The following is a 21,553-nucleotide window of genomic DNA, read 5'->3' on the forward strand; positions in this document are numbered from 1 at the left end:
TTGGAAAAGACAAACAACAAGAAACTGTGCAAAAACAACCTCACAAGACCAGGTTCAAATTGTATTTATTTATTATTTTTTCTAGGAGCTGTTGATTAAAAATTAGGTAACCACATTGACATGAATACGTTTCGTCGTTTTACCGACAAATTGATCAGAAAAGCTGTGAAGACGGTCGGATCCGCCTCTCTGGCTGCAGTGCGCGCTCCCGACACAGGGGGGGAACAGAATATTTCAGGGGAACAGAATTTCGCACAACACCTGTTTTGTGTTTTGTTGAAACAGCGCCCTCGTATGCCCGGTCAGAAGTTGGCAACAAAATGACTTCGAAAGCTGTAGTTAGTCTTAAAAACATGACAAAATTTGAATTTACGGAAAAAAAAAAATCCTCACAAATTTCTCATAAAAAATCTCCCTAATCCAAAACCTGGTCAAAACTGAACATACCAACTCAATATTTGGCGAAATGTCTCTTAGCAAGCCATAGAGAAACCACACACTGTGTCACTGTTAACAGTTCTGGATGAATATTTGATTACTCTTCTTGTTTATTTAAAACATTTATTTTACTTTAAATTTTTTTCTATATACGAATTTATTAGTAAATACCTCAAATATATGAGAAGAACCCGACTACACACATGGATTGGATCAGGATGGTGCTTACCTGTTTGTCTTTGTGCAGATGTTTTTCTAGAAGAGCTAAGCAATCAGGAGAAGGTTTTGTCTAAAAAAAAGAGAAACTTTACAAGAGTCCCATACCATCTATTTTGTACATATTGCAGAATTTTACTGTCTAGTCAAGCCTGTATGTAGTATCCTGCTAGCTTTTTTAACAGCTGAAACTTATTTAACCCCTTTCATGCGTAATAGGCACTACAGTGGACAGCTGCCTTCTATGCAAACACCTTGCATAAGTTTGGTTGTGGCATACTTGCATATGGATCAAAATATGCTGATGCCACACTACTGGTGGAGGTCCAAGGAATAATATATAAAAGAACATTTTCATGAGTAATAAATGAGTACAAAGCAGTAGAAGGCTGATTATTTAGTCTGTTGACATTGGGATGTTTATTTTCAAGCTTTGTTCAGCTGTGACAAAGAATGTCCTCTATCAACCATTTTTTTTCTGCAGTCGGTTTGCACCTCCAAAAAGCTAAAAATACTTCCCAAAAGAGCAGGTTCCTAGATGAGTATTCTGATCCATAAGCCACTTCTTTGGACTCTTTGAAATCTATACACTGGCACATATTGGACAGTAGATGTAAGTTCATAAAAAATTAATTTGAATGCATATGGCCATCAGTTAGCCAGAAACATTATATAAATATTGCAGTCAAAATTTTGAAGTAGTGATTATCTGTTGTGAGTAAATTGCAATTAATCATGTGTTCATTGAAGTCATGGACATCATGCATCACTGGCTGTATTCCCCTGAAAGCTTTACTATTGCTGTATTCAAATCTTTCTTGCAAATACTTCAGTGGCAGTCGATGCTCATGCAGTAAAACATTTTTTGTGGATTAGTGAAATTGCATGAGCTAAAATTAATGCATTCATCTTTATAATACTGAAGTGCAGTGCATGACATAAAAGTCTTCGGGTATGGCAGTTGAGTATAACATCTTAGCCAAATATGTATGCTCCTAGTAACGCTGCCAAAGGCTAATTGGTCTCATCTAATTACCTTTCAGAATTGTGCCACCAACCTGCTTTCTTCTTCATGTGGATCAGCAAATCTGCTTTGTGGTGTTTAGATTGTCTTGTGACCCCTGAGATTTTTCAAGTAAGATGACCAAACCACGACAAGAGCCCATGATTAAAGCTAAATAAACACAAATCACACCAAAAATGATTGACCCTCATGTTTTATTAAAATGTAAACAACAATAAAATATAATTGTAGTACATGTTCTTATTTTTAAGACTTCTAAGATGCTTTAAAAGATAAAAAATAGTTGGTATGCGCATCATGAACTGTACAAGAAAACACTGATCACAAGATATGAAAGGGAGGTGTAAGAGGAGAGAGAGTGTTTATAAGTGTGTAAGTAGCAGCCTTTGCAGAAGACATACTGTACACCAGGCATTGACACTCCTCTCAGTCAGTGAGTATATCATATTTAAGTTTAAAATATGTGTAGTTGTAAACATTAATTCGCAGTTTTTGGTTAAATTTGATTTAAGTCATTTTTAAGAATTAATTAACAGACTTTGGTTGTTTTTGTTTTGCCAGTTACTACCAATGAACTTCAGTGAAAAACCATATTGTACCAGTGAGTGGTGAGGTTCATCTAAAATATTGATGAGCATCTGTTTTCCTTGATATGCAATATTAAGTCGTGTTTAAAGTGGACATGTACACATACAATATCCTAGACATGTTTGTTTATTTCATGTTTTGAAGGCATTACAGTACGTGATATGAAATAAGTGTTGTTGTGTTCTTTTTCTCTCTGTCTTAGATCCAGAAAACACTCCCCCTTCATTGCTGGTGTTTATCGAGTGTAATAGGAAATCCATTGGTGTGCGTCACCTCTGCTGCCGGTATCCTGGGGGATACACTGCTCCCCTCTGCCTTCTTCTGCTAATCTAACCCCATCTGGGCATCAGCATGGATCTGACAGACATGGAATACATGAGCAGTGGCTGTGAAGGAAAAAACTGCAGCTTAGCATCAGGCTTCCAGGAAGACTGCTCAAACCAAGACTGCTACTGGGAGGAACCTATGTTTGGACTGATTGGGTTAGGTGGGTAGAAAACATAAATTTTAAGTATTTTAGAAGGTTAAAGCAACGTTAAGGACTACCTTAAATATTAGTGCCAAATCAAAATGGCCTACTGACTGTCTTCCTGATCCTCAGTCAAAATGGACACAAAATGAATATTAATTGGAAGAAATGTATGTTGCGTGAATATAAAGAAACACATTTAAATTTTTTGCACTATTGGGCACAATTACAATGGATTACAGAATGTTAAACTTGGATATTGTTATATTTTGATAAGTTTGAATGCTTCTTTTGAATCTGTCCCCAAAGAAAGAACTGGGGCAAAAATAACTGCTCTGTCATTGTTGTTCCATTTTACAGTATTATTAGAAAACTGAGAAACTGATTGCTATTTTCAGAGGAAATATTGTCTACTTTTAATGTAAGATTTTCAGTAACTAAACAATTTAGACAATCCACTGTCATTTCATTCATTGTTAAGTCTTCTGTTTGTAGGTGTAATGGCTTATAAAGCCCAAAAAACAGAACGATTCCCAAAAACGAAAAACGATTTGAACAAACTTTTGGGGAAACCAAGACTCCCCTTTTGTTTTTGTTTTTTAATTTTCAGAGTGAATTCAGTTTTATCCAGTTTATTTAAAAAGCGCCAAAACAATGGTGTCTCAAGGCAATTTACAAAGTAATTTCAATCGAATCATACAGATGAAGATTTATCTAATCGTGAAACAGTATTTTAAAGAATCTGTAATCTGTGCACGATTTAACTAGACCAGGTATTGTCGTTTCCATAGTTGCCTCAAACTATGATTGTCCTAATGTTTAAAAAGTATTGAAAATGCTCTTTTGTTTTTTTACAATAAGATGTTTCACAAATATAAAACTATGTTTCAAAGAGTCCCTGTTCATTGTAGAATAATCCAGTTCATGTTTGGTTTACGTATTTTAGATTCTAATCTAGAGGCCATTGAATGTAGTCCAAACTCATTAAAAACAGGGAAATAGCCATTTAGTTTAGAGCAAATAGCTTGAAGCAGATGGCAGCTTTAGCAATGTTAGCAGTTAATGGTTAGCCAGCCACTGTATTCTCCCAGTGTTCTTCCCTGACAAATTACCCCTAGTTTGTAACTCTGTTGCATTTTCTTTTCCACCAAAACCCTCCCACATAAATAATTTAAAAGTGGTTGCAAAAGGCAACAACTCACTTACTAGGCTACTTTTCTTAAATTTTTTTATGTTAGAATATGAACAAGAGATAATCAAATGTCGTCCAGACTCACTTTGCAAATGCACCTTTTTTATTAGATATGTGTATATTGTACATTGTAAATTGTAAATTTGTATATTCTGTAATGCAAAAACAGAACAAAAGAGCAAAGTGTACCGGAGTCAAATTCCTTGTTTGTATGCATAAACTTGGCAATAAAGCTGATTCTGATTCTGATTAAAAAACTGTGAAATAGCCTCTAAATTTAGTCCTAATATGAAACGTTGCAGCAGAAACAACGGTCAGCATTTTTAGTTTTAATCGTTAGCCAGTTGCAACATTTTCACATTGTTTACAAATGGTTTGTCAAAGTTTCTTTTATCTACTGGGTCCTTAAAATGTCAGACAGCCCAAAGAGAAGACTTTACCAGTCAACTGTCCACACAACTACGTACCTCATTAACTAGTTCCTTCCTTACTTTACAAAAGAAGTCTTACTGCTGTAAAAATGTATCAAGGGACATTTGTCCAGATTTTTAATTGTATGGAGGTGCATGATTAATCAGATGAACTGGAAAAACCCTCTCCATCCTGCCCCTCATTTTTGTCTTAAACAAATAGTTCAGAAACTTGGAAGAGAGGTTTTGTGAGAACTTGAAAGGAGGGATGGCAATCAGTCTAGTTTTAAAGTCAATGAAATGATACTGTTGTTTTTAGGATTTAAAATTCCACCTGGTGTAATACCATAACTTACAGGTTGTTAGCAAATAATTTATCAGTTTATTAGGATTTTTCCTGGCTAAAAGAATATATTTAAATTAAAAAATTCAGAAATAAAAACAACATGCTGGTTGTTTAAAACACTTCAATCCACTTTCTTGTTTCAGTTTGTGTGACAGTGATTTATGTTCAACTGATGTTACTTGGCCTTCTTGGGAACATATTAACCATACTGGTGGTCTGCCTCCGTCCACACATGAGAAGCTCTACTTACCTGTACCTGAGCAGCATGGCCGTCAGTGATCTGTTGATTCTCCTTCTACTTCCGCTGGATCTCTATAAGGTACAATCAGGGTACACTCTTGTTTGCATGCTTGTTCTGTCTGCATGCAGCCAGGATCTTGTTACAAAATGTTTTTCTGAAGGAGCATCTTTCCTGTTTGAAAGAAAGTAACAACGTACCACATCCAACTCATGTTGGAAATTGTGGTCTTACCAGTGATGGTTGTTTAAACTAGTTATTGTTGCTGTCCCCTCGGGGAGAATCCCTCAAAATTAGGTTTTGCTGCTCTCAAATGTTCAGTTATACTCAAAGTGGTTTTGAATCATTTTATCATTTCCTCTGTACAACTACAATTACAGTCCATGGCAAAGGTTTTTATACCCTTTAAATGTAGGTTTTAAGGGTATGAAAATAAGTATTGGGATTTAAATTGAAATCGATTTTGCTGATAGTCATTGTGAAGAAAAATGATACAGGTCTTTAAGAAATTTTCACAAATAAAAAGCTGAAAAGCCTTGCATTTATTGCATTCAGCTCCCCTGAGTCAATACTTGGTAGAACGACTTTTGCTGCAATTACAGCTGCAGGTCTACAATTATATACCTGCAGCTGTAATTAAAGATGCTCTCTATCCAATTCTACAGTTAGATTGGATAGAGAGCATGTGTAAACGTCAATTTTCAATACTTGCCACTGGTGGTTGCCACTGGTTTTAAGTCTTGGCTTTGACTGGGCCATTTTAACCCATGAATAATCTTTGATCTAAAACATTCCAGTGTGGATCTGGCTGTATATTTAAGGTTGGTGTTTTTCAGCAAGGTGAACTCCAGCATTGTCTCTGTTTTTAAAACATCTTGTCCTACATTTTTGGACTAGGAATCTGTGTCCAGAGGACAGGAGCTGAAACTCTTTGTGAAAGGGATGGGAGGTGTCAATTAAAAGGAAATACGCTGTACCTGCCTGCTGTACAGAGATGAGACTGATTGTTGGGACTCTCAGTCAGTCTGGACAACACATTAACTATCTGCAAAAAGGAAATTTCTCTTTCAAAGCTGTATGACCAAACCATGACACCAAAGAAAAGGATAAAACAGATTTGATAAAAGAGAGCCAATTTGGTCTCTATTAAAATGGTAGAGCTTTTTAGACACAATAGGCGCTGATGAGCCATTTTGCACACAGCTTCACAGGTACCGTCAAAGTCCAATTTATCATCTACAACAGTCCCAATATATTTGTAGGAATGCACACTCTCGATGGCATGACCTTTAATTAAAGTTTGTGATTGTGAGGTTTCCTTTTAAAAGTACGGGTCATGTCTTTGGTCTTATCTGCGTTCAGTTGGAGGCTACACTCTTCACACCATTGAACAAGGTCATTAGTCACTGGACAGTGTGTGCTTTCATTCTCCTGAAGAATACTGCTCCTTTCCATTCATTGTTCCAGCACTGCTCCACTCCTCTCTACCTCGCTCTGCTGTGTCACGGTGTGACATTTTGGACTTTGGTTTTGTTAGTTTTGGTCTCTTGTGATGGTTTATTTTGTCTAGATGTTTCTATTTTGGTTTTTGTATCATGTTTATTAGTTTGTTTTTCTCTACCGCCTCCTAGTGTTGTTGGTTTCCTCTCACCCTTGTTCCTTTAGTGTTGCCTTACTTAGAATAGTTTCATGATTATTGTGATTTTCATAGTTCTGTATCTTCCTTGGATTCTCTGTGTTTATTTATGTTAGGTCAGCTTTAGATTTTGGTTACATCTTTGCTTGTCCTCACGTTCCCTGCTTGGTTCTAGTTTATTTAGTCAGTGTGGTTTTAGGTTTGTTTACTTTTGTATCAGGATTCCTCCAGTTTTTTCTGTTTCCTTTATTTCTTGGTTTTGTCTTGATTTTTTATGCTTTGATTCTGTTTTATCTTTGTCTATAGTTTTTGTATTGGTCTGTTTCACTGTTTGTTAATTAGTCCTTTTCCTCATGTCTTAGTCTCATTAGGTTCACCTGCTCCCTCTGTCTCCCTGCGTCCATGTCACACCTGTTCCCAGTTTCTTTGATTATCTGCCCTTTGTTCCCCCCTCATGTCTCTCTGTATTTTAATTGGTCTGTGCTCTGTGTTCCCTGCTGGTTCCTTGTGTTCGTCACACCTCGTTCTCGTCTATGATTATGCTTAGTTTTGCTACGCCTTGCCTTGGGAAACCTGCAGTGATGTTTGTAAGCTTTTGTATCTGGACTCTGGTTCATTCCTGCAGTGTTTTTGCTATGTTTTTTTGACCTTATAAATAAACTTATGAATTACAAAGATGATCCTGCCAAGCTCTTGTCTGCACTTTGGTCCGATTCAAAACCACAACGTGACATGCTGGGCACGAAGCCTGTTGTGTTACCATTGACAGCTGGAGGTGTGGCTTCAAGCTGTCAGCTGACCACACACAAGGCCAATCAGTGAACAGCTGTTTGTTCACATCAAATTTATTTACATATATTATTATTATTATTATATTATATTTATTTACATATTATTCCATATCATTTACCCAGAGAGTTCACCAGTGTTATTTTGGCAACAGTTTACGTTCCACCTTCCACTGTTGCTGACACTGCATGTGATGCCATCAGCTCAGTTGTTGCTAAGCTACAGACACAAAACCCCAATGCTTTTGTGGCAATTTCTGGTGATTTTAACCATGCATCACCCTCTGCTACATTTCCAACGTATTAACAGTTTGTCAGCTGCTCTACCAGAGAAAACAAAACATTGGATTTGTTTTATGCAAATGTCAAGGACTCATACATCTCTACAGCAAGACCTCCTCTAGGCAAATCAGATCACAATCTTGTTTTTCTCTGCTTGAAATATAAGCCCCTTGTTCAGAGGCAACCTGTAATAAAGAGGACTGTGAGAAAATGGTCACAGGAAGCTGAAGAAGCTCTGCAAGGTTGCTTTGAGGCTACAGATTGGGACGCACTGTGCCAGCCACATGGAGAGGACATCAATGCCATGACTGAGTGTGTAACCGACTATATAAACTTCTGTGTGGATCACATCATCCCCACCAGAACAGTAAGATGCTTCCCCAGTAACAAACCCTGGATCACCAGTGACCTGAAGGACCAGCTTAATAAGAAAAAAAGAGCCTTCAGAGAGGGATACAGAGAATTATTAAGGAGTTTACAGAAGCAACTTAAAGTCAATTCAATTCAATTAAATTCAAAAATACTAGAGGAGTCCCCAGAACAGAGCCAGTCTTCTTTATCAGCTTGTTGAGCTTTTTTAAGTCCCTGGCTCTGATGCTGCTTCCCCAGCAGATGATGGTAGAAGAGATCACACTTTCCACAACAGACTTATAGAAGATATGCAGCATCTTGCTGCAAACACCAAAGGACCTAAGCTTCCTCAAGAAGTACAGTCTGCTCTGTCCCTTCTTGTAGATGGCTTCACAGTTGCATCTCCACTCTAGTCTGTTGTCCAGGTGAACACCGAGGTATTTATACTCCTCCACCACCTCCACCTCTTCTCCCATGATGGAAATAGTTTTTGACTTATTCCTGTTTCTCTTAAAATCTACAATCATCTCCTTTGTTTTAGTCAAGTTCAAGATGAGATGATTGTTTCCGCACCATGCCTCAAAGCGGTCCACCACCTTCCTGTACTCAGCTTCTTGTCCATCTCTGATCCACCCCACGACTGCAGAATCATCCGAGTATTTCTGCAGATGACAGGAGTCTGTCTTGTACTGGAAGTCTGAGGTGTACAGAGTGAAAAGGAATGGTGAGAGTACAGTCCCCTGTGGTGCTCCTGTGCTGCTGACCACCTGGTTAGACTCATAACCCTTCAGTGTCACAAACTGTGGTCTGTTTGTCAGGTAGTCTTTGATCCAGGAGATTGTTGAGGCCTCCACCTGAGTCTTCTGGAGTTTCTGACAAAGCAAATCAGGTTGGATTGTATTAAATGCACTGGAGAAATCAAAGAACATGATCCTCACAGTGCTGCTGGCTTTGTCCAGATGACAGTGGGTTTGTTGAAGCAGGTGTATGATGGCATCTTCAACTCCAACTCCACAGCGATAAGCAAACTGAAGGGGTGAGCCAACAGGAGTCTCTCTAGGACCTTCATGATGTGAGATGTCAGGGCAACAGGTCTATAGTCATTGAGGACTGATGGGTGAGTTTTCTTTGGTACCGGAACAAGACAGGTGGTCTTCCTCAACACCGGAACCTTCTTTTGGTAAGATAAGATAAGACAACAAGGAGGTGTACAAGAAGAAGCTGGAGAACAAGCTCCAGCAAAATAATATCAGAGATGTGTGGTCAGGAATGAAGAAGATCACAGGCTTCAAGCAGAAGGATGATCAGACCGATGAAGGTCTGGACAGAGCCACTGAACTGAACACATTCTTCAATAGGTTCAGTTCAGAAACAAGCTTCGCATCCTCCTCTCCTGCTCACAGCCAAACAGACATCCCACCCTCCTTTGACCCACAGCTGTCCAGTAACATCTCAAATTTTTTATCTTCCACCTCAGCCATAGACCCTTCTGCTTCTACATGTTTGCCTTCAACCATATCAGAAGATGCTGATGCTTCCTTTGCTTCCCCCTTCCACCTGTGTGTCTCAAGAAGTCAGGTGAAGAGACAACTGGAGACTGAATCGGAATAAGGCTGCAGGTCCAGATCATGTCAGCCCTAGAGTCCTGAAGGCCTGTGCAGAGCAGCTCTGTGGGATTCTGCAGCACCTCTTCAACCTTAGCCTGGCCCAGAAGAAGGTTCCAGTGTTGTGGAAGACCTCCTGTCTTGTTCCGGTACCAAAGAAAACTCACCCATCAGTCCTCAATGACTATAGACCTGTTGTCCTGACAACCCACATCATGAAGGTCCTAGAGAGACTCCTGTTGGCCCACCTGAGTAAGCAAACAGTAAACCATCAGGACCCCCTTCAGTTTGCTTATCGCTGTGGAGTTGGAGTTGAAGATGCCATCATACACCTGCTTCAACAAACCCACTGTCATCTGGACAAAGCCAGCAGCACTGTGAGGATCATGTTCTTTGATTTCTCCAGTGCATTTAATACAATCCAACTTGATTTGCTTTGTCAGAAACTCCAGAAGACTCAGGTGGAAGCCTCAACAATCTCCTGGATCAAAGACTACCTGACAAACAGACCACAGTTTGTGAGACTGAAGGGTTATGAGTCTAACCAGGTAGTCAGCAGCACAGGAGCACCACAGGGGACTGTACTCTCACCATTCCTTTTCACTCTGTACACCTCAGACTTCCAGTACAAGACAGACTTCTGTCATCTGCAGAAATACTCGGATGATTCTGCAGTTGTGGGGTGGATCAGAGATGGACAAGAAGCTGAGTACAGGAAGGAGGTGGACCGCTTTGTGGCATGGTGTGGAAACAATCATCTCATCTTGAACGTGACTAAAACAAAGGAGATGATTGTAGATTTTAAGAGAAACAGCAATAGGTCAAAAACTATTTCCATCATGGGAGGAGAGGTGGAGGTGGTGGAGGAGTATAAATACCTCGGTGTTCACCTGGACAACAGACTGGAGTGGAGATGCAACTGTGAAGTCATCCAGAAGAAGGGACAGAGCAGACTGTACTTCTTGAGGAAGCTTAGGTCCTTTGGTGTTTGCAGCAAGATGCTGCATATCTTCTATAAGTCTGTTGTGGAGAGTGTGATCTCTTCTGCCATCATCTGCTGGGGAATCAGCATCAGAACCAGGGACTTAAAAAAGCTCAACAAACTGAAAGCTGGCTCTGTTCTGGGGACTCCTCTGGAACCTCTGGAGATCATTGTGGAAAGACGGATTCTTCATAAAATGAAGAACATTATGGAGAACCCTGAGCATCCTCTTCATGAGACTGTCCTACAACAACAGAGTGTCTTCAGTCAGAGGCTTCTTCAGATGTGCTGTAAGACGGAGCGCTACAGGAGATCCTTCCTGCCCACAGCCATCAGCATCTACAACGACTCTTTGAAGAAACCTTCATAATGCTCTAGAACAACATTTAATATCCCTTTGGGATTAATAAAGTATTTTTGAATTTGAATTGAATTGAATTTCATCCCTACTCACCCCCAATGGGACAACCTGACAAGCAAGAAACAAGAAAGCCAACACTGGGGTAGAAAGCCAGTAATGGAAACGGGTTGAGCGGAGCAGGACACAACAGAATCATCTGAATATTTTATTATGAGCAGGCCAAAGTATAACCCTTGGAAAAGGGGTATGACAACAACAGAATCATCTGAATATTTTATTATGAACCTGTTCTCATGGCTGCTCTGGCACATGTTAGTATATGGAATAAAAAGCAAATGTGACAGCACACAGCCCTGAGATGATCCAGTGGAAATATATTTGAAATCTGAGAGACAGTTGTTAACTCTCACTCTCTGTGTCCTGTTCATTAAAAAATCTAGAATCCAACCCAGCAGATTGTTACTTAAATTAAACTGTTCAGGGAACCTTTGAAGTAAAATCTGCCGTTAAATTGTATTGAAACCAGAGAAAAAATCCACAAATAAAAGCCTGGTACGTCGCTGTCGTCTTCTTTTGCTTATCCAGGACCGGGTTGTGGGGGCAGCAGTCTCAGCAGAGACGCCCAGATTTCCCTCACCCCAGACAACTCCTCCATCTCTAGCTCCAATAGCTGAAATACATAGTACCTTCAGTGAATCCTGGGCTCTCCCCTGGGCCCTCCTCCCAGTGAGAGGCATCCAGAAGGGCATCCAGAACAGATGTCCGAGCCACCTCAGCTAACTCCTCTCGATGTGGAGGAGCAGTGGCTCTACTCTGAGCTCCTCCCAAATGGCCAGGCTCCTCACCCTATCTCGAAGGGAGTGCTCAGCCACCCTGTGGAGAAGCTCATTTCAACCGCTTGTATCTACTGTTACTGTGGAGGCCGCACCGATGTATTGATTCCAGTTTCATTCTCCCCTCTCTCATGAACAGGACCCCCAAGATACTTAAAGTCCTCCATGAAATTCTGTCCATGAAAATTATGAACTGGACCGTTAACAAAGGGCAGCCCTACAGGACTCCAACATTACCAGCAACAGGTCCGTCTTAATGGATAAAAACTACCACTGCTCCTCTGGAAGTCGAGGTTTGAACATCGGTCGGACTTTCCTCTCAAACAGAGTGGCATAGGCCTTCCTGGAGAGGCTGAGGAGTGTGATCCCCCTTTAGTTGGAGCACAACCTCCACCACCACCCTGGTCTTCCAGTTCCCAGCGGTAGCCTGCTGTCCCTGACAGCCAAGCGATGTTGAAGAGGCTGAGGTACGCAACACCGTGGCAAATATTAAAAATATACAATAACAACATAAGAAATTAATGAAATAGTATTTACATGTACTGAGATATTAATGCTATTTGGAAGGGGAAAGTTGTCAGTGGGGGGCCAGGGTCTTGTTACTGAGGCTAGCTGCAGACGGAAAGAAGGTGACTCTCCCCTCTGACAGAAGGCTGATGGCCTGCAGCCTCCTGTCAGAGGGGAGAGTCTGAAACAGTTTGTGTCCAGGGTGGGAGGAGTCAGCTGTAATCTTTCCTGCTTGCCTCCGAGTCATGGAGGCATGCAGTACCTGAAGAGAAGGGAGATTGCAGCCAATCACCCTCTCTGCAGAGCGAATGACACGCTGCAGCCTGCCCTTGTCCCTGATGGTGGCAGCAGTGTACCAGATGGTGATGGAAGAGGTGAGGATGGACTCAATGATGGTGGAGTAGAAGTGCACCATCACTGTCTTTGGCAGGCTGAACTTCTTCAGCTGCTGCAGAAAGTAGGTTCTCCACTGAGCCTTCTTGGTGAGGGAGGTGATGTTCAGCTCCAACTTGAGATCATGATGGTGCCCAGGAAACAAAAGAAGTCCACAATGGTGACTGGAGAGTCACACAAGTTGATGGGGGTGGGTCGGGCTGTGCTTTTTCTGAAGTCCTTGATCATGTCTATTGTTTTCAGAGCGTTGAGCTCCAGACTGTTCTGGCTGTACAAGCTCACCATATGGTCAATCTCCCTCCTGTAGGCAGACTCATCTCCCCCAGAGATGAGCCCATTGAGGGTGATGTCATCTGCAAACTTCAGGAGCTTGAGTGACTGGTGACTGAAGGTGCAGCTGTTGGTGTACAGGGAGAAGAGCAGAGGGGGAAGAACACAGCCTTGAGGAGAACTGGAGCTGATGGTCCTGGGATCAGAGACATGTTTTCCCAGCTTCACGTGCTGCTTCCTGTCAGGAAGTTCGTGTTTGTCCTGTTTGTGAACTGGAAGTCCACAAACAGGATCCTGGCATAGGTTCCTGAGGAGGCCAGGTACTGCAGAATGTAGTGAAGGGCCATGTTTATTGTATCATCCACAGACTTGTTGTCTCTGTAGGCAAACTGCAGGGGATCCAGAAATGGTTCTGTGATGGATTTAAGATGGGTCAACACAAGGTGCTCAAAGGACTTCATTACCTCTGAGGTCAGGGCAACAGCTCTGAAGTTTTTCAGTCCTTGTTTTTTTGGGACAGGGATGATGATGGAGTGTTTGAAGCAGGCTGGCACCTGGCATGTCCCCAGTGAGGTGTTAAAAATGTCTGTGAACACCGAAGACAGCGGATCAGCTCAGTGCTTCAGGGTGGATGGGGAGACACGGTCCAGTCCAACTGCTTTGAGGGGTTTCTGCCACTTAAACAGTCTATTGACTTCCTTCTCTGAAATGTAGAGGGGTCGGGGTGGAGTGGGTGGAGCTGGCCAACCCTGAGGAGAGAGGGGAGGAAATGCTGACCCGGGGTTGAGGCTGAGTGGAGGAGTCACGGGGGATGGTGACCAATTGACTCTCAAAGCAACAGCAGAACTGGTTTAGCGCATTTGCAAGGCGAGAGTCATTGATGGAGTGGGGGGCTTTGGGTTTATTGTTACCGCCAGATAATTTCCCCTGTCGAGGTCAGCAGCTCCCCATCCCCACAGTAAGCTGCTTCTTTCTCCTGTGGCACAAGGTTTGCCAGAATCGTTTTGAGAATGACTTCTCCATGGCTTCTCTGAACTCCTAGGTTGTCCTGGTGCCAAGTGCACTGATGATAACCCTTAAGCCTGAACATGGCATCATTACATCACTATGAACAATCTGTGACTGACACAGAAGTCCAGCAACAAAACACTTTGCTGGTTCAGATTGTGGAGGCCATTTATTTCATTCACACCCCACCAGGTGTCACTGTCGTTACCCACATGGGCGTTGAAGTCCCCCAGTAGAAATACAGAGTACTTGAGAAGGGGACAGTCAAGGACATGGACATGGTCCGAGCACCAAAGTATAAACCAACAAGGAGCAATGAGAAATGGGATAAATAGCAGGGGAAACAGGTGAAAAGCATGATTCTGAAGAGCAGGTAGCAGATGGACTGCTTGAGCTTTATTGCAGGGTGGCTGAGAGAGAATAATAAACCTGAGTGAAACTGCATGGAAGTAAAAGAAACCCCAAAGGAAACATCTAATACAGAGCTAACAGAAGAAACACAAAATAAACAGAGAACATAAAATGACTAGGAAATAAAAGAATAATCTAAAAATGAAAACTCTAAGCAATATTGAACAGTGGGAACTGAAGTAATGAATAAAGAAATAAATATTTAAAGACCACATTAACTGGCAGGGAAAAAGTCCAAATAAACACACAAAAAGAAAATCAAAAACTCAAAACCCTCCAAATCATGATAAAAACTACTGGTACTACTATTATAACTGAAACCTGCTTTAAGATAATTGTCTTAAACCTCTCCACAACTTTCTCTCTGCTGTCTGATATGTTCCTTGGACTTTATAATGCTGTTTACTCAGAATTGTTCTCTAACAAACATCTAAGGCCTTCACAGTACAAGAATAAATTACACACAGTTGGACACTATTTACTGTTACCTCTGAAAGTAACTTTAGTTTTCCTTTCCGTTGTCGCTACATGTATGCTCCGTATAAATGATTGCAAAGTCAACATAACCTAAGCGACAGTCCACTGTTGCTACATGCTTGTCCAGAAAGAAAAATTGCTGCAAGTCACTGACTCAATGCAATCTGCTGGATTTCTTAATTAATTTGAGTAGTAAATTGAACTAGAATCAAACTGGAATATAGGTATTTGATGTGGAATCTGTCTATATGATTGGATTGAACTGACTTCTTTGGTAAAGTGCCTTGAGACAACATCTGTTGTGAATTGGTGCTATATAAATAAATAAACTGAATGGAACTGTGTTGTATCAAAGTAAACTGGTTGGAATACAAATGTATGCCATACCTTTTTGATTTTTATTTGTAAAAAAATCGGTCCTTTTCTTTTCACTTTTCCTTTCACTTCCACTTATTAATTATTGGGTTAGCTAATCAGACTTATCCTTTTGTGTCCCCCAGCTCTGGAGACCCAGACCATGGCCCCTGGGTGACCTCGCCTGTAGGCTGACTATGTTCCTCTCAGAGTGCTGCACCTTCTGCACCATCCTTCACATCACCTTCCTCTCCTTGGAGAGGTACCTGGCTGTGTGCTGGCCGATTACAGCTAAGACAGTGGTAACACGCCGCAGAACCAGGGTCATTATTGGCTGCCTGTGGCTAGGCGCGGCTGTCAGTGCTTCACCTGTTTTAGTTATGGTCGGAGTGGAGGACATTGGGGGAGAGGAGTTTGGACTCAGTCAGTGGAGGGAGGAAGGAGGATGGGTGGGCAGAGAGGGAGAACAAGGAGGAATAATGAAGAGTGGAGGGGAAAGAGAAGGTGCACTCATGGCTTTGCTGGATCCACGATTAGAGAAAAAAAACCTGGAAGAGAAAGAGAAAGAAGGATGGGGTGAAGATGCCACAACGTTTAAATGGTTTGAAGACAAAAACAGCAGATCAAAAGAAGAAAGTGAATGGCAACGAGGAAATATAACCAAAATGAAAGATGAAAAAGAAGCTGAGGAAGCCAATGAGGAGGAAAGGAAGATTGAATTTGAGAAAGATCAGCAAAACAAAAAAAAAGAAGATGAGGGAGGAGGAGAAGAAGAAAGAGCAGATGGAAGTCGTGGTGGAGAGATTGACAGGAGAGAATGTCGCTGTACACAATACGCCAAATCCTCAGGTCTCTTTTCAGCCATGATGATTCTCTCCAACTTGTACTTCCTGGTTCCCCTTTGCATCCTTGGCCTGGTGTATACCCTAATTGGACGGACACTGTGGCTCCGTCCAAAGAGCAGCAAAAGAGATCAGAGTCACCGAAGCACTGTGAAGATGTTAGGTGAGAAAACACCATAGACTGTACATTACAGACTTACTGATTTGAGACCAATTTTTGTTAAGCTTTGACCTACTGGTTTAGGCAATTCCAATTCCTCTTTAAGAAGTAAAATTAACATTATTCAAAACATTACCCACCACATCGCACTATGTGTATCTGAGCTCAGTAATTGTTAACCAGGCTTTTACTAATTTAGAACAAGGACAACATGGTTCAGAGCTAAAATTTTAAACCGGGGAACCAATTAGGCGTCAGTTCCACTACTCTCATTGAAGAAATATTAAATATAAATATTTAAGAAGAAAAATAATTTCTTTTTGTAACTATGTATATACAGTGGTTTTACAAAAGGGAAAGACGTGGTTGAATTGGTGCAAATATGCATGGTATTGATCTGAGCACACTAACTGTTAATTGTTCATCTGAGTCACAATCTGGGGAAAGAAACTGTCTCTGTGGCAGCTGGTTTTTGCAAAAAGCGCTCTGTAGCACCGACCTCAGGGTACAAGTCAATATGTTTTGTGTTCAGGATGTGTGAGGTCTGCAGAGATCTTAACTACCCTGTTCCTGATCCTAGACATGTACAAGTCCTAGATGGAGGGAAAGTCAGCTCCGATAATCCTCTCTACAGACCTAACTGTTCATAGTTTGGACCTATCCTGTTTTTCTGGATAAGCCAAACCGAACAGTAATGGACAAACACAGGAAAGATTGAATAATGACGGTATAGAAGATGACCAGCACTTCATGTGGAAGGTTGTACTTCTTGAGTTGTCCCAGGAAGTAGTCTTTGCCTTCTTTGAAGCAGTGTCCATGTGTGAGGACTCATAAACAATAAAACTCATTCAAACAGGTATAATAATCTTCCAAAGAGAGGACACACGTCACAGCATAAGTCTGAACAGGATGTCGTGCCACAGTAGGGCAGTCAGCAGTCTTTATAGCACACTCTTATGGGCTGGCATCTCTCCACACTCATTTGGTGACCGTAGACAAGCCCATTTGGCAGGTGTTTACTACAATTTAGGCATGGGGGAATAACATATACTGCCCATTCTGTGTTATCTTCTGCAGGTCAAATTCTTCCTTGAGACAGAAGTTGCAAAACTGAGCTGGGTGTTTTTCCAATAAGACCAATAATTTAATTCACTATGTTGCATAAGCATGGGGAGTGTTCTCCAAATGTCCAACCTCGCTTGGTTTAAAGTACAGTACAGACCAAACGTTTGGACACACCTTCTCATTCAAAGAGTTTTCTTTATTTTCATGACTATGAATATTGTAGCTTCACACTGAAAGCATCAAAACTATGAATTAACACATGAGGAATTATATACTGAACAAAAAAGTGTGAAACAATTGAAAATATGTCTTATATTCTAGGTTCTTCAAAGTAGCCACCTTTTGCTTTGATTACTGCTCCACACACTCTTGACATTCTGTTGATGAGCTTCAAGAGGTCGTCACCTGAAATGGTTTTCCAACAGTCTTGAAGGAGTTCCCAGAGATGCTTAGCACTCTGCGGTCCAGCTCACCCCAAACCACCTCGATTGGGTTCAGGTCCGGTGACTGTGGAGGCCGGGTCATCTGGCGCAGCCCTCCATCACTCTCCTTCTTGGTCAAATAGCTCTTACACAGCCTGGAGGTGTGTTTGGGGTCATTGTTCTGTTGAAAAATAAATAATGGTCCAATTAAACGCAAACCGGATGGAATAGCATGCCGCTGCAAGATGCTGAGGTAGCCATGTTGGTTCAGTATGCCTTCAATTTTGTATAAATCCTCAATAGTGTCACCTTCAAAGCACCCCCACACCATCACACCTCCTCCTCCATGCTTCACGGTGGGAACCAGGCATGTAGAGTCCATTCGTTCACCTCTTCTGCGCCGCACAAAGACACGGTGGTTGGACCAAAGATCTCAAACTTGGACTCATCTGACCGAAGCACAGATTTCCACTGGTCTAATGTCCATTTCTTGTGTTCTTTAGCCCAAACAAGTCTCTTCTGCTTGTTGCCTGTCCTCAGCAGTGGTTTCCTAGCAGCTATTTTACCATGAAGGCTTGATTCACACAGTCTCCTCTTAACAGTTGTTCTAGAGATGTGTCCGCTGCTAGAACTCTGTGTGACATTGACCTGTTCTCTAATCTGAGCTGCTGTTAACCTGCGATTTCTGAGGCTGGTGACTCGGATGAACTTATCGTCCGCAGCAGAGGTGACTCTTGGTCTTCCTTTCCTGGGGCGGTCCTTATGTGAGCCAGTTTCTTTGTAGCGCTTGATGGTTTTTGCGACTGCACTTGGGGACACTTTCAAAGTTTTCTCAATTGTTCAGACTGACTGACTTTCATTTCTTAAAGTAATGATGGCCACTCGTTTTTCTTTACTTAGCTGCTTTTTTCTTGCCATAATACAAATTCTAACAGTCTATTCAGTTGGACTATCATCTGTGTACTATATCCACCTCCTGCACAACACAACTGATGGTCCCAACCCCATTTATAAGGCTTGAAATCCCACTTATTAAACCTGACAGGGCACACCTGTGAAGTGAAAATCATTTCAGGTGACTACCTCTTGAAGCTCATCAACAGAATACCAAGAGTGTGTGGAGCAGTAATCAAAGTAAAAGGTGGCTACTTTGAAGAACCTAGAATATAAGACATATTTTCAGTTGTTTTACACTTTTTTGTTCAGTATATAATTCCACATGTGTTAATTCATAGTTTTGATGCCTTCAGTGTGAAGCTACAATATTCATAGTAATGAAAATAAATACAACTCTTTGAATGAGAAGGTGTGTCCAAACGTTTGGTCTGTACTGTATTTAAAAAATGACTCCAGGTGAGGGATCCATGTCTTCTGTAATACAGTGACATAAGAATACCAACCTACGTTTATGAACAAGCAGATTCTGTATCTCCTCTCTTTTTCCCAGAGAACTCAGTGCAGCGGTCCCCCCGAAACAACTGAAGCTCAGCATCTGTAGTCTGGGGTTCCGGTGAAAAAGAGCGACAGATCTGCAGGTGTCTGAGTTTTTAAAGTTGAGAAGCAGCAATTCGTCCATTTTATTAGCCAGGTGGCATGAGGGCATGGGTGTATGGAGACCCTGTTCCTGAGGTTTCAAGAGTGCACCTGCCAGTTTACCTGATCTGCAACTCTCGGAAATCCCATAGAGATCCAGTGCGATGCCAACCAAGATCTTAGTCAATGTTAAATAGGCAAAAATGCCTGGACAGGGATGATTGATGTTAAGGAGTTCCTCTCTAGTCAAAGTGACCACAGAATGGTGACAGATAGCAGCCACGTAAATCACATTATTAGGTCCTTAGTAGACATTGATTGCATGCAGAGGAGGGAATTCAGCCATTTGGTTTAGGTTTGTTGGACCAGGAACACATCTAAACGTTTCAGGATGCTGTGTTTTGAGAACTGGAGAAAGCTCTGTTTAAAACTGTCTTTTGCATCTTACATTTGTAATTACCACAATTAGCACATTTATCATTTCTGTCCTTACTGTCATCCCTTACCTTAATTATCTTAAAATGATACAGAGTAAATGCTCAAACAAATAGGTCAGAGCAACTTTCTGTAACATGTTTAGCCTTTAGCTGTCTACTGAAGTTGTTTCTGTGTCAGTTTGCTCATTTGTCAATTTGATGACAGGTCCCCAAGACGTGTATAAATTGACATCCTCTAGGACAAACTCCTTTTGGCGCCCATAAAATGACCAAAACGGTGTACAGTATGTAATCTGTATACATAATACAGAAAGAGCAAAATGACCAGCATCCACTGAGTCTTGCTCTTTCATAGCAACCTTAATGAACTGCCAATATGGCTCCGTAGAAACTGTTTCCTTTTAAAAAGCTTCTTACATCTCTCTTCTTCCTCTGACTTTGTAAACATCTAACTGATACTGAAAATATCTATGATGTGATGAAGGTTATGTTTATGCGTTTAGAAAACTATTGAATTTGTTTTCTTCGAGCACACGGTCAAGTTGTAAATCAACTGATTCTGGTTACCAGCCTTTTGGTGAATCTCAGCAGCATATGAATATTTACAGCATGGATGTGACCAGTGTGTAAAACAACCTGACTAACTGTACGGAGCTTTTGTATCAGCTAAATCCAAAATGATAGCTTTTATTGTTGGAATGGGTGAGATAAATTTGTGCATATAGAACCATCTTTAAGTTATGCACTGAGCAAGAAGAGTGAGGAGTGGAGTCAAATTGTCTTCGGTTAGCATAACACTGTGGTCTTTGGGCTAAGAGAACTGCATCATAATGAAAACTTTGTTCATGAGGTTGATTTGGCAGTCAGTAGTCATTCAATGTGAAAGGCTCACCGACAGTTGATTTGGACCTCTCATGACCAAAGACAACATGGAACATTCTGCATTGGCAGAATGTTTTCTGGGAAATTCTTGTAGTGTGACTGCTGCTGTGACCAATAACTCTCTAGTTATCTAATTATCCTCTTTTACCCAATCAAGCATCCTGATCCTCTTCATCATCAATTTATAATCCAAATGTAATGATAAGCGGATTTAAACCAGAACTGGTTATCTAGTTGTTTGCACCATTATTCTACTCCTTTAAGTCAGCTGCAAATAGAAATTTCAAGAAGATAAACTTTAAAAGTAATTTTGAGAATGCCATATGGAATAGTCTACATTTCATAAAGACCAGAAGACTTGGTCTTTTGGTCTTTTGGATTTTAGTCTTTTTACTAAAGATCAGAAGGCACACACAAAAATACTTAAGGACAGTTATTATCCACAAGCTGTCAGACTACTGAACTCTGGACAATAATACTGCACTAAACCACATTTGTGACACTTTATTAGCTTATTGCTGCTGCACTATACTTTTTTATCGTATGCTATTATTACTTTTTGTTTTTATAGCAAGTTGATTGTTTCTTCTTATCTCAAGCATTTCATTGTATACTTAACCTGCATTTGACAAATAAACCATTAAAGAAATAATAAAGAAAGAAAACATGCCAGCTTTTGAAAACAGCACGGAATATATCTCCTTCTTAGAAATTATGACCACATAAGGCTAACATTTTAAATATTGCCTCAGCAACCAAATAATCAAGAGATTGAGGCTGAATATATGTTATTTTTTTAAATTACCTTCTTTGTATAGGTCTGTGCAGAATTTTCCAGTTCAGATTTGATCAGTCTAAATATTTAGGATTGTGAACTCACTTATTAAGACTGTAAAACAACCCTGCAGATTAGCACACTGTGAAACTCCAAAGTAGATGCTAACTTTAGCGTTGCTAGCAGCTAATGGTCAGACAGCAACTGTAATATTACAGTGCTTGAGAATGTTTTGAATCTTGTCTATCATTCTGTCATT

General features: G+C 40.9%; 1 protein-coding gene across 1 annotated transcript in view; it reads left to right on the forward strand.

Annotated features, from left to right (window-relative positions):
* Positions 1-2,632: 2,632 nt before the first annotated feature.
* Positions 2,633-21,553, forward strand: part of LOC124863078 (growth hormone secretagogue receptor type 1-like) — a 37,382-nt gene continuing 18,461 nt past the window's right edge. The window contains exons 1-4 of the mRNA XM_047357331.1: positions 2,633-2,753; positions 4,827-5,002; positions 15,325-15,814; positions 15,863-16,183. Coding sequence (XP_047213287.1) covers positions 2,633-2,753; positions 4,827-5,002; positions 15,325-15,814; positions 15,863-16,183 — 1,108 coding nt within the window. The remainder of the gene's footprint in view (positions 2,754-4,826; positions 5,003-15,324; positions 15,815-15,862; positions 16,184-21,553) is intronic.

The sequence above is a fragment of the Girardinichthys multiradiatus genome, chromosome X, assembly GCF_021462225.1.
Source record: "Girardinichthys multiradiatus isolate DD_20200921_A chromosome X, DD_fGirMul_XY1, whole genome shotgun sequence".
NCBI lineage: Eukaryota > Metazoa > Chordata > Actinopteri > Cyprinodontiformes > Goodeidae > Girardinichthys > Girardinichthys multiradiatus.